At 35.4% G+C, this 14,639-nt stretch overlaps 1 protein-coding gene across 1 annotated transcript; it reads left to right on the top strand.

Annotated features, from left to right (window-relative positions):
- The first annotated feature begins 4,774 nt into the window (after positions 1 to 4,774).
- LOC145786919 (toll-like receptor 7) lies at positions 4,775 to 12,683 on the top strand. Its single transcript, XM_082598660.1, has 4 exons — positions 4,775 to 4,933; positions 9,523 to 9,601; positions 9,914 to 11,424; positions 11,532 to 12,683. Exons 1-4 carry the CDS (start codon positions 4,775 to 4,777, stop codon positions 12,681 to 12,683), a joined length of 2,901 nt encoding a protein of 966 aa, XP_082454786.1.
- Positions 12,684 to 14,639: the final 1,956 nt, after the last annotated feature.

Below are 14,639 nucleotides of genomic sequence, written 5' to 3'. Positions count from 1 at the left end.
TACAAATAGTTTTGAAACACAAATCAACTGCTAGCCGTATGGTTGAATTTTCAAATAGACAACACACTGACCTATTCCAAAGCAGTCCAACTGAGATTGCACGTCTAGGATTGGATATTGCGACATGTTTTTCACGAATTCGGTTATGTTTTCAACTTCTCTGTTTAAAAGCAAAGTGTGTTGTAATAGACATAGTTTCTGTAATAATTTAAACGTATGGTTTCATATCACCTTGCAACCATCGTAAATAACCGGCGCTCTTTGCACTTTACTATACAATTGTAGACACTTTCAGCAAAGCCGTATAATTTAAAGTCGCAACCGAGCACATCGTTGCATCAAACCTATGAGCTCAGTAAGCGAGCGCTCAGCAAGTAAAGAAATTCAGTGCTATTCTTATAAGGTTCTTGTATGACCGATGGGGTATCGAACCCACATCTCCTGACTCCATAACGGATATTATAGACCAGTAGTTTTCAACTTGGTGGGTCGAGACCCCCCATGGGGGTCGTTTGCCTTTTTTCTATAAGTCCCAAAGACTTTTGACAATATTCAGTAAAAAATAAAATTCATCAAAGAATAAAGCTTCGTTTTAAATCAAAGATTTCGTTGCAATAACACAAAGCGTATTGGCCTATCCAGAGCACGGATCTCGCTCCTACCTCAAGTTCATACGATTCAAGGTGTCATTTTTCTGCTTGGTCAAATTTCTTGGAAAATCGTAGCCACTTTTAACGCAGCCGCCTTTGAACCAGATGCTCCTGTAGCAATCAGTGGAGTGTGGACCGAAGTATGTTTGACACCCAGTTGGGAATTCTAGAATAATCAAGCGGGTCGTTAATAAAGCTTCGCGAGCTAAGAGGGAAAAGAAACGAATCATGTGTGTGAATGATTCGGGGCGCACGGTTCACTTAAAAAACATTGTGATAAGATAAATTACGCAATTCCGTCTGATAAAACATTCACTTTAACGTCTAGTTCGCCGAAGAGATATTTATCAACTACAGTATATTATCGCTTGATAAAAGTTGTAAAAACGTCTTCTTACCCATTCCATAACAGAGCAACTGATCTTGCACAAAACCTCTCTCAGAACGAAGTTTGAATCTACTCATATGCACCCGGAGATCGCTGAAAACAACAAAAACAGTTGTTTTGAATGATCCAACGCCAGCGCCTGCCTCCAATATATACTAATTACTTAATGGGCTCTCATCCATGAGTGTCTTTCACTTTTTAGTATTTCAGTCACAAGTCATTCTGGCAAGAAGCCAAGAACTCGGGAAGCAACAACTCGCTGATGATAATAATGTATAACAATAATAATGTATAATGTATAACAATAATAATGTATAACAATAATAATGTATAATGTATAACAATAATAATGTATAATGTATAACAATAATAATGTATAATGTATAACAATAATAATGTATAACAATAATAATGTATAATGTATAACAATAATAATGTATAATGTATAACAATAATAATGTATAATGTATAACAATAATAATGTATAATGTATAACAATAATAATGTATAATGTATAACAATAATAATGTATAATGTATAACAATAATAATGTATAATGTATAACAATAATAATGTATAATGTATAACAATAATAATGTATAATGTATAACAATAATAATGTATAATGTATAATGTATAACAATAATAATGTATAATGTATAACAATAATAATGTATAACAATAATAATGTATAATGTATAACAATAATAATGTATAATGTATAACAATAATAATGTATAATGTATAACAATAATAATGTATAATGTATAACAATAATAATGTATAACAATAATAATGTATAATGTATAACAATAATAATGTATAATGTATAACAATAATAATGTATAATGTATAACAATAATAATGTATAATGTATAACAATAATAATGTATAATGTATAACAATAATAATGTATAATGTATAACAATAATAATGTATAATGTATATAATGTATAATGTATAACATTTAATTATAATATATTAAATGGTAAGATGGAAAGTTAAGGTTATTTTCCTAACCGATAAATCAATACCTAAAAAACTAATTTCAAAGTTTAGCAAACTAATTTTCACAAATGAATAAAAAGAAACAAACATTTTTTGTAGAATGTTGAACAAACTGAGCCTTGTTACTTCCCAGACACCAAATCAAATCGTTTTTTACATTGACTCAACGTATGCAGACGTTGGCTGTGTGGGTTGGACTACTCACACAACGTCGAGCTGGTTTATGGCGTTTAGCTCAGCAGAATTTAGTTGGCCAGGAGCCCCATCTCCCTCTTGCAAGCAGCCAACATCTTCCCACATTGCAGTGAGGCAATCGACCTCATGAGGGCCTCGGTAGTAGATGCAATCGTCAGGAAATTCTGGAAATCAAGCCGCACTGACCGCTTCACATTTAGATGGCACAAAAAAAATTCATGTTTAAAACGATAGACAATTTTCCATAAATCGAGATTTAAGAAAAACCTGTTTTTTACTAAAAAATTGTGATCTATAATAAGCAGTCACATGACCAACAACACAGTTAAAGCAAAAACAGTAGCTTTTCAAAAATACATTATAAATGGTCGGCCAAGTGTGATAAATGTGGTACTTCTACAGAAAAGATGCACTCACCCACTCCAAAGCAATATAACTGAGCCTGTGGGTCCATTGCCTCAGCTTTACTTTTCATTGTACGAGTGTGGTTTTCCACCCCCCTACAACCAAAAGCATCAAAAGTAGTGTCACTGTTTGTAAAATAGAACACTGATTCAAATTTAAAGCTTTGGTAAAGAGTTGGCTTTGTTAAACCACACAGACATTGTCTATCTATGATTTAACTTTGTAATGTGCACATAAAAAAGCCTTACTGAAGACTTGGTATGCTCAAAATACTATTTTTTATTCTGCCATGATTGAGAAACAACGACAAACAACCTACGGTGACACATCAGCACACGGATAGCATTGAATGTGCAAAAGATCACATTCGCTAGTCGGGATAGACAAAGAGACGCGTCATCATATACAACATGCAGTGAATGAATTTGAAACACAATCATGCAGGAATTCACAAACTCAATGCGTATATATGTTCTTTTACAGTTCTAGAGGTTGCAGTAAGGTTGCACTATCAAACTTTATTTGTTAGACTCTTAGCTTCCCAACATGGTACAAAGCAACAAACAGGCTATTAGGTTTAGTTTTAACTTTCAAGAGATAGTAACTTAAACAAACAAATGAACGAATGCTTGCCTGATAGTAAGCGCGTTCAGAGTAGCATTTTGTGACGGGGTAACTTTGCTCGGGTGAGCATGTCCTTCGGGAAGGCAGCCTACTTCCTTCCATATTTGATTATAACAAACATCGGAGTTCGGGCCAGCGTAACCATCGCAACCGTGCGGAAAGGCTGAATATCAACAGGTGTGTGTTAACTGCAGACAAGGGTTATCCTATTTATTATCTGATTAAGAAATATTTTGTGTACTCACTTAAGCCAAAGCAATTCAATTGAGAAACTGGATCTCCACTCATTGCTTTTGTGTAGAAAACAGTCATGTAACTCCGCAATTGTCTGAAGAAACAATGGGTATACTTTAAACAATATATAACTACACAATTGAATTAATGTGGCAATTTATTTTCAAATTGAAAAAAAATCCTTCGGAAGCTGAACCCTGGTAGTTTGCGTATTTGTGATGACTTTAATTTGCTGACAGGCCTGCCACTGATGAATGCAGTTCCTAGTTGCAACTGAAATGTAGTTGTCTATGAATTATTTCACTTATTAGGTAGGCTACTGCTGAATGGAAGTTACCATTTCTGTACACCGTTTACTCTCCTGAAAAAAAAAGAAACCATCTTTATCACCTCGCAAATGCATCAAGTACATGGTACATTTCTAATTACATTAAGCAAACATATTTGAGTTTTTTCTTACTTACTTAATTTCTTCTGCTAAATGTATTAAGTACATATCAAATTTCTATGCCTCGTCTACTTATATCGAGCAATACTTTTCTTACACTAGAGTCATGGCGTTTCTTTGTACCGCTTCTCGACTTCCAGTGAGGTTGTCAAAAGCTTTGTATCCCTGCTCAACACATCCAACTTCATCCCATATGGACTTCTGGCACTCAGCGGGATGGGGTCCTCTGAAGTAGATACAACCGGGAGAAAACGCTGTGAAAAATATTATGAAGTTCAGAGCTTGTTTGTTTTTTCTAAGCTAAAATTTTGTATGATCTGATAACAAATGTAAAAGAAACGGAATCAAAGTGCAAAATGGTCACCCAACAAAATGTCTGTTATTTTTGTAATCCAATTTGAAATTCCAAACTGCTGCTTCTAAACCAGTGGTTCTTACTTTTTTTAACGCGGACCCCTTAAAAAAAATTTGGTTTGCGTGGACCCCCTTTGTGGCCTAGTCCGAGAAACTTTTTTGATCAGCATGAATTGGACATAACGCGATAAAATTAAAATTTGGTAACAAAATTTATGTTTTATTAAATTTAAGAAATAGCGAATGCAGATTGTTTCTCAATATCTTCGATTTAATTTCATCAATGTGAAGGATGCTGCTGTTTGTCTTCAACAAGAACATGAAATTGTGGCTTCGTCTTTGATAGGGCAACACGCATGTCATCCTTTGCATCCAACCGGTTTCGACTCTTTGTTTTGATACTTAGCAATTAAGGATGAAATTCCTGACTCACATAAATATGTAGTCGCAAAAGGAATTAAAGCAGCCATGGCTGTCTTTACTAAAAGAGGTATTGCTTGCGTCAATGAACTCCAAAAATCGCCAATACTTTTCGAATTGAAGGATATTGATTCCATTGCCCTTAGTTCAATGAACTCATCTTTTGCAAGGTCCTCATCACATAGATTCCAGTTCAACGAGGAAAAGGTAAGGTATCCATGCTGTATTTTTAATATCCTCTGCGGCTAAGCAGCAACCTCTGAAAAAGTTTTGCAATGCTTCCAAATGTCTGCACATGTCTGCGTGCAGAGAAGGTGGTAGAGCATTACAAACTGCAGTTCCATTTTGAAGCATCAATTCTTCCAACGTTTAGAAATTAGAATAGTTGTTAGTCCTTTTGCTATGCCACCAGACAGCACCCTTTTACAGTAATATTCATACCCAAATTTTTGTTGAACATGCTCTCAGAATGCCCCAAATTCAAAGTAATTTTTCAAAATTTTCTGGGGGAGGCCCCTCAGACCCCCTGCCGCTGGGTGTCGCCCGCCGACCGTCAAACCACCCCCCTCCCCTTTCAAAATACCTAGCTACGCTACTGATTTGGATCATTATCATTGGGGCCCGCAAAGCATATTCCGCAATAAGCTCCAACATGACACAGTGAATCACCAGTCCGATAGCCTTGTCTACACTACGCACTAACACAAATTGCTGTTTCTTCTTGACTTGAATCCATCTGCAATGTATCACACTACTTTACTAAGCATTATCTCAAAATACATGCAAGGGAAATAAGACTGACCACAGTAAGTAAACAATAACATAACGAAGTTATAATGAACAACGACAGCTCTACTGGTGACCCGCTGTCTTGCTCACTCTTACCCCCTGAAACAGATGTGGCCTATAATTATATTTTCATTTATTCCTTTTGGATCTATATCCTGCTTTTCTGTTGATAATTCATTAGTTTCTAGCCTTTTGTTCACCCATTATAGGAAAGATAAGAATATAAATATTCTTATGTTAAATTTTTTCCCTAATTTCAATTTTTACACCCCTGACACGTTTTTGGTCGTACATTTTTTCTCTAAGGTAAAAAAAAATGACAAAACTCATCATTGAAAAGCTGATAAAATTGTCTTTCCAATGGTATATCATACGTCTTTATAAGAATTTTTTCTAGGTTGACCCATTTTTAGACCAAATTCTAAAGGACTATGAAAGCAGGAAATATGCCACAATGTCCACTTGGATCAGCAGTAACTTTTATCGCAAATTGTCCATTGTTTATTCATTGTTACGTATTTAAATAATTCTTATAAAACACTTCTTCACAAACGTGGTCTCATCGAAGATCAACAACTTGGATTTTAGGAATAGCCTACTGACATTCTGTAGTACAAAAATGCCTTAGTAGTAAGCTAAATTGTCTTCAGATTTAGACCGTTGTAGAGATTTTGCTGATGAATTTAATTTACCATGCGGAGAAAATTGAGGCAAAGTGTCCTTTCCAAAGGGACAAAATAACACAGGGTACCTAAATCTATCGTCAAAAGCCCGACGCCCGGACAGAGACGGTTGAGGTGCACCAACGCCTGCCTATGTAATGCCAGGCCTATGGGACGGGTGTCGGGATAAACGAAAAGAGTCTGATGGTGCTTGACTCCCATTAAGAGTTCCATTTCTGGCCCGCCCCACTAGCCACAGAGATGTTTTGTCCGACAGCTTCGTTGAGCAAAAGTTGAGCAACTGGCACGAATGTAACTGTTGAATGAGTCGTTGTTCTGATGGTTTCTTGCAAATAAAAATTGTAGATACACAGATGTTACAATAAAATTATTGTCAAATTCATTTGTGTTTGTTCGGCATGTTTTGATTTTCACCTTTTGCCGCTCGCAACTTTTCAATTCTTGTTGGCAAAGATCTATCAGTGTCACGATTTCTTTCTATCTCTTACCAGGAAAAAGACTTGGAAAGGTTCAATGACGTAGTTTAATGGGTCAAACCGAAAAGCAGTCAATTAAATGTCGAAAGGTTCCACTAGTGAAATGATAATCTAACTTCTTGAAGGACTTTAACGAACGGCTTCTCAAATAACTCTAATTTTGATCAGAAATTATATCAGCATCAATTCTCATCTACTTGTATTCGATTACTTCAACTCTCAATCAAACAATAATTTCTGCATCAACTACCAATCCACAACTCATAACACAACTCTCATAACCAACTCAATAATAATCATCATAATAATCATTCCGCAAACTACACCACTATTTATAGAAAGTTGTTTCGGTCTAGTAACATCGAGAAGGTTACGTAATGTCACATTGTTCTGTCAAGTTGCAATAAATGTCAACAAGCAGAAGCTTAAAGAAGTCTAAAGAATGTCACGTAGGAGTAGAGGACTGTTACATAATACAGATTTCGTAATCAGAGGTCCATTCGTAAACAACCTTGTGACATCATGACAAACGATATTGGCAATTGTGAAAACAACAGAACGTTCCAGATACAGAATGATCTAGAATTACGTTACAGAACAACGACTTCACAATTAGAGGTTACTGCTGGTCATTGACCGATAATAACATACCGCTCAAGAATTTTATAATGAAAACAGCACATTCTGTCAAGACGCAAAGCAGCCCGACGCGAGGCCTTGCACATTGATTGTGACAATCAGTATACGTTTAACGTTATAGCCTACAAGATTTTTGAAGACCTGAAGTTTGAGAAAATGAAGAAGTTTGTTTCTTGAAAATTTCCTGAGGATTGACGAAAAAAAGCATCAGTATTCAGTAGGCCTACAAGTTAAAGATTTTTTCCTATTTTCCGAGACGCTCTTTTAAACAAGCACGTTGGTGATGTGATACTGCGATTGAGGAATTCTCAGATTGGTTGTGGAAAAATGCACTTGTCGGAGTTTGACAGCACTGCGCATGCAAATGGTCCCAGATAGCAGCTACGGTAATTGCAAAATTGATTGCTTTGTCGAAATTCTCCTTTTGTGACATTCAAGATTTATCCAATTGCACCCCAGTAATTGCCGGTTTTAGGAAAGTTACAAACAGTTGAAAGGAAAGTGCTTACAAAAAAAAGTAGCTTATCAGAAGAAAGTCAATACATTCCATAATGCACTGATTGATAGATTGATAGATACCTTGTGTTTTCAACCACACTCTACTTCCTTAAAAAAATCCCACAGGCATTGAAAAAAATTTTATGAGAATTTTCTCAATTGTGTTTCTTCTGCATTAATAGAGATGCTGCAGTTCAATTGAAAATACAGCCATCGCGTCGTTGCTTAACCTGCTATATATATTTATCGAAACTTCTACGATGAATGGTAGGCCTATTGATACCACAAAAGAGGGCTTAATACCGAGCGCAATGCTAAGCAGAGCTAATTCAAGTAGATTGAATCACTATTATCAAAGTAACTTTCAGGCTACAGCCTGTTTCACCCTTGAGGCATCGCCAGATGGTGCTCGACAGATATTCGCTTATTCGTTAGGGCTTGACCGTGGCAGTCTTAAAGTTCGCTAGTTATTCTACTTTAACTACCCAGAATAAGGCAATAAAAACATAGCCTATTTAATTTCTCACACTGTTTGCACTTTGCAGTAGATATATTTTTATCTATTCTTTTAGCCAAAGCTTACCAAAGATAAGACGAAAGTAGCTAGGCTAAACTGTAATGCATTTTAATTTTGTAATTGTCGATGCAGTAGCCTATGGTGTTTGTCCAATAAAAAGGATTAGGCCTAACAGTGGAAAGCAAAATTCGAAGTTTGTAGCTTATAGCATGTTAGTAGCCTACGCTATCTTAAATTTAACAAAATTAAGATGCATTATTAAGTCAAAATCAAAATACCAATCATAGACAACGTTGAAAACAAGAGCATTTCCACGATGAGCTTACAATAGAAGAAACATTTTATCAAATCTCACACCATCTAGCTAGGTAGGTTTCAGGTGTGCTTTGAAGGATAGAGATAAAATTAAAACATTGCAAAACACAATTGAAAAACAATATTGAAAAACAATAAAACAACTTAACAAGGAAATTGTTGTTCATCGTTCGCGAGAACTGTGAGCAACCCTGCAAGTTTTACTCGAATATCTTCACCCTTGCGAAGTCGGAGTGTTCCGCTTTTAGTTCTTGTTTTTTTGTCAAAATGTTACTTAACAGCGCTAAAAGCGTAAATTTAACTAAATATGCAGTTTGCAATGGCAGAAGTGTTTGCTCTGTCTCAAAATGCTAATTTGGCATACTTAACATTGACTCGCAAATCCAAGCACATACTGTATGTTCGTTTTCAGGTGCATGGACTGATTTAAAAAACCAAATCGTTTCTTTTGCTTAATAATTAAAAACTGTAAGATTACTCACATTGACAAGAGAACTGCCAACTTAGTGACCCAGAATGTAGTAATTGAATAATGCTGTGAAGGAACAAACAATTAAGAATCAAACCGAATCTTTTATAATGTAGTAGGCTAACTGCAGCTACAGGAGCTTGTCTTTTCATGTTGTTGACTTCCCTACCTAAACCAACTTTGTTGTGCAAATTTTCTGAGGAAAATTGATGAGAGTTTTTTTCACTATTTATTCTAGTATTTCAATAATAGGCAACGCTGCATATAGTAAAGATGAGGTCTTCCATTGTTCTTGGTTGGTCTAACTCTACACAAAGAGAACTATGATGAATCTTTTTTCTTTTTAACATTCAAGGAAAATGTTGAAATTAGTTTTGTATTTACTAGCTGCTCGTTTGTTGCTTGTCCAGCTTTCCGCTGAAAGATGCCCTTGTGAGCAACCACGTTTCACCACTATAGAGGAATCCTTGATTGACAATGGCATCTTAGGTATGCATCATTTTGTTGAGACTTCACCTTGGATGCAAGTTCCTTTAGTTTATGTTGACTGTTCCTTTAGAGGTTTAACGTCCATTCCAACAAACATACCAAAGGAAGTGCAAGTTTTGAACATGGAGAGAAACGTTATTTGGAATTTGACAAAACATGACTTTGAAAGGTATTCAAATCTAATAGTTCTTTCTTTAGCATATAACTGTAATAATGGTAATTATGAGTGGCTCCCTCTTTGTCCACAGCATCTCTCAATCGGACCCAGCGCATTCAAAAACTTAATATTCTTAAAAGTTCTATTGTTGGCAGGTAATGATTTGAAAGCGTTTCCACAAGATTTCCCATCTTCTTTGGAAATATTGGACATATCCAAAACTTCAATTCCTGCCATAAGAAAGAAAGATGTTGCCCACTTGTCAAAACTAAAAATGCTTTTTGCTTCGAATATTGAACCACCTAGTTGGGAACCACACTTCTGCTTGGATAACGATGTCTTCTTCCCAGCAAGATATTCTCTAAATGTTTTAAATTTAAAAGGAAACATGTTTCCTCAAATACCTTCAAATGTTTTCTCGCCAGCCTTAATAGCTTTGGATTTATCTGCGAGCAATATAACTATAATAAAATCCAAGGCCTTCTTCAGAGCTCCTCAACTACAGATTTTAAAATTGCAAAATGCGGTGGCAGTTCGCACTTTTTTGGTAATAGAAGAGGGAGCGTTTGATAATTTAGTTAATTTAACTTCTTTAGACTTATTTGCAAATTGTATAAACTTTTTACCTGACAAGATCTTTATCAAAAACATTAACCTTAAAACTTTGGACTTATCCTTCAATTGCTTGTGGACGTACGTTGCTGATCCAAAGTTTTTATCATACACCAGAATAGAATCTTTATATCTTGGTTTCAATGTATTTTGCGTTTACAACCAAAATATTACATTTAATACTTCATTGATTCTTGGTGACAGTTTTAGAACTATGAAATATCTGAAACGCTTGTCTTTCAGTGTACCAAACAATTCACCATTCAAGACTTTTAAGTCTGATTTTGTTGCTTATGGATTATATCTTTTCCACTTAACTGTTAGTAGTTTAAACGTGCTAAGGGAGTTACCATTTCTATCTACTCTAAATCTAGACTTTTGTCATGTTGATCGTATAAATAAAGGAGCTCTTTTAGGTTTTCTAAATATTACATCAGTGACTCTTTCTCATAACAACTTGGGAGATGAAAAGAATTCTTTTTCTGGAAGCAACATTTCGCGGAACTACGTTGTCAAACAATGCAACGGTAACACGCTTCTTGGTTATTTTAGAGGTCACTATGACAAGTTGTTGAAAAATCCAATTAAACATGAAGAAGTTGCTGATGAAAACCTTAAGCAAAATCAGTGCAATTCCAAAGCAATACTTGACTATTCTGTAAATAAAATAAGCAGACTATACGGATGCTTGTTTGATTTTGCTTCCTTTACTTATTGGTTGGATTTATCATCAAACTTCATCCAAATTATATCGAATCACGATTTTGATTCAATGCCTCTCCTTTGCCGCATTGATCTTCGTTCTAATCCTATTATCAATGTAGCAAACCAGGCTTTTCTCAAATTAAGCAACCTGCAATTCCTGTCTATCAACAGCACACAGCTTAATCCAACTTCTGATCCTTTGTCATTTTTGAAAAATTTAAATCAATTGATCGATTTTGAATATACCTACTCGGGAATGTATTTATTCACGATGTTATTGTCGTTTCCCAACTTATCCATTGCAAAAACAAAAGCAATAGATTTTCGGGCAATTTTCTATACGCTACAGGTACACTGCCTCAAGCGCCTATACTCAGAGCATTCCCTTTTGTATATAAAATTGTATTACAATCTTGTCAACTGCAAGATAAATTGTTTCATTTGAACAATTACCAGGTGACGTATCTTGATGTAACCGATAACTTACTCACTTCTCTTTCCATCCAAACTTTAAGAAACTTCACTTCTTTGAAAACTCTTCTGTTTTCAAAAAATAAGATGCAGTTTTTTGATAGTCATGTTCTCAAATTCTTCCCTAAACTAGAAATATTAGATCTTTCATACAATAAAATCACTCACATAATTCCAGGGATCTTTGAAAGCAACTTTAGTGTCCAGTTGCAATTGAAACGTTTCAGTTTGTCCAACAATTACATCACAAATATTGGGCCTGATGTTATTCCACTTTCAATACTGCAACAACTAACATTTTTAGACTTGCGCTTCAATGCTTTGGAGTGTGATTGTCACCTAAATGAAAACTTTGGACTTTACTTTAAGAATAGAAATGTCAGTTTGCATCAATTTCCTGGTTTCTTTTCAAAATGTTCAACGATTATTGATAAATATTATGGAGGTTGCGTCCAATGTCTTTCACCTCATTCTTTATATGGTCGTTCCTTAATTGATTATTCATCTATTGTAGCTTGTAGCAATGTTTTATGCATTGCTCTGTGCATCGGATTTACAACATTTACAGCTGTTTCAATTTTTCTGACTTTGCTGTTTTCATCCAAAAAATGGAAAATATGGTTAGCTAAATACGCTACAAAGTCTGTACGTTCAAAAATCACCAAACAACCATTTAGACCAAACCCAACGATGTTTGTTCATCATGGATTTGTGGTCTATGATCAACATAACGCAAAAGTGGGTGATTGGGTAGCGAATGTTTTGATCCCAAATCTTTGTGATGAGCCGCCATATTACAATCTTGGTGTAGTTCAAAGAGATGTTGAATGCGGGTCTTCTCCTTTAAAGCAAATTCTTCATCGAATTGAAGCGAGCAATAAAGTGATCATGGTACTCAGTGGAGACTATTCAAACAGCCACGAAGGAAAGTATCTTATTTCAGTTATAGAGCACCTTGAATATGAGAGTGGCTTGAATCGCAGTGTTTGGATAACGTTTGAAAATGATATTCAAGCTGGAGGACTTATTCGAAGAAAGAAAAGACGAAACGAAACTTCGGTGTTGCAAGTTCCCGAATCTGCAGATGATCTTCCAATATTTTGGAATTTGATTCGAGAACTTCTTAAGAGTGTGTAAAACTTTTTGCAAAATTTAATATTTGTGAAGTTTAACTTGTTGTATTTAATGTTGATGTAGTATGGATGATAGGGCTACCCTCCTTTTCACTCTAAAATGTAGTTGCTTTAAAGTTATAAGCGCTTTCATTTTTTCGTAGCTTGTTGTGAAATAAACTTTATTGCATCTTTACATCCTGTATGAGACACAGTTGATATAGGACTCTTCCATTTCCAAAAAGGAGTGCTTCACTTTATTCACCGGCACAACGTTTACCACACATTGACAAAAAAAAATTATTTGTTGACTTTTTATGCTGCATTTTAAAACTTCCAGTAGAGTTAGTCGAAATGAAATTTTCATTTTAGACTCGCACGCTACAGTATTTATTTTCTTGGCTAAATTTGGTAGCCTATTGTTGAAGGTAAAGCTAAAGAAACACGATAAAGTAACAGTTAGCTATCCAAGAAATTAACATTGCATTAGTTTTGATTACTTTCTTCATTAATTGGATCGCACAATAGTCAAATGCTAAAATATCGCACCATCGACAAAGTTATTGCATTATACAGTATAGTCATTATCATTATCGTGTTGTGTTTGCGATTGTTAATCCAGTCATACATTTTTGCTTGCTTTACAAAACTTCCCAGACAGCCACTTTATATTGCCCAGATGTGGTAAAGATCTGGACCAGATAAAGTGGCTGTCTGGATTGCTTTTGTTTAACTTGGTTTTAGACGCCAATAGAAGTAGGCTAGTTGTTATAATGTTTGTAGTTTATGGTGGATTACCAGTATATTATTATTCAAAGCTTATTTGCAGCACAATTCCGCAATTATTTGCAAACCGTTCCTTGAAAAGGTTATTATGAAACAACCATTGTGTTGCTTTGATAATTACAATTGATATAGATAACAACACTGTGCTGTCATTATGGTTGCCTTTTACGTTTTTGGTTATGTGAGCCAATCAACTTGTAAGCCATCTGAGCAACAGTTCGTAACTATTGAATGAATCGCTGTGCTGATGGTTTCGTTTAAATAAAAACTGTAGATACACATATATTACAAAAAATATTGTCAAATTCATTTCTGTTTACTTCACAATGTAGATATAAACGACCTGCTTTAGCCTGATGCTACGAGTTCGCTGTGGTAATAGCGAATTACACTACTTTTCGGAACACAGTTCCCTAGTCATGTGCTCAGACGCTCTTCTAAACAAGCACGTTGGTCATGTGACACTGCAATTGAGGAATTCTCAAAATGGCTGTAAGAAAATGCACTTCTCGGAGTCTGACAACACTGCGCATGTAAATGGTCCCAGATAGCAGCTACGGCAATTGCAAAATTGACTGCTTTGTCCAACTTCTTCTTTTGTGGCATTCAAGATTTATCCAACTGCACCCCTGTGACTTGTCGGTTCTAGGAAAGTTACAAACAATTGAAAGGAAAGTGCTTGCAAAAAAAGTAGCCTATCAGAAGAAAATCAATACGTTCCATAATACATCGATTGATAGGTACCTTGTGTTTCCAACCACACTCTACTTCCTTAAAAAGACCCACAGGCATTGAAAAGGATTTTATGCAAATTTTCTCCATTGTGCTTCCTCTGCATTGATAGAGATGCTGCAGTTCAATTGAAAATACAGCGATCGCGTCATTGCTTAAAATGCGTAGGTCTATCTAAACCAACACGCAATTATTTCTTAACGTCGCCTGACAAAGCTAGTGAATGTACTGAATCTGAACTTAGTTCTTACTCAATCCAAAGCAATCAAGTTGAGCCTCAGAGTCGTGGTAGTGAGCTTTCTCCTTGATGGCGTCCATGTGGCTGCTTACTTCTCTGAGAAAATAAAAAAACGGCTTGCAGGAATGTTATAAGTGAATAGTATCACAGTCAACTTTGTGCGGTGTATCATGCATTTTATTTTGTAATAGGCCTAATGATTATTTGAAATCGACGAGAACAAAG

This window comes from Aplidium turbinatum, chromosome 17 (assembly GCF_918807975.1).
Source record: "Aplidium turbinatum chromosome 17, kaAplTurb1.1, whole genome shotgun sequence".
Taxonomy (NCBI): Eukaryota; Metazoa; Chordata; class Ascidiacea; order Aplousobranchia; family Polyclinidae; genus Aplidium; species Aplidium turbinatum.
Note: the sequence above shows the minus strand (reverse complement) of the source record. Positions and strands in the feature narration are given on the sequence as shown.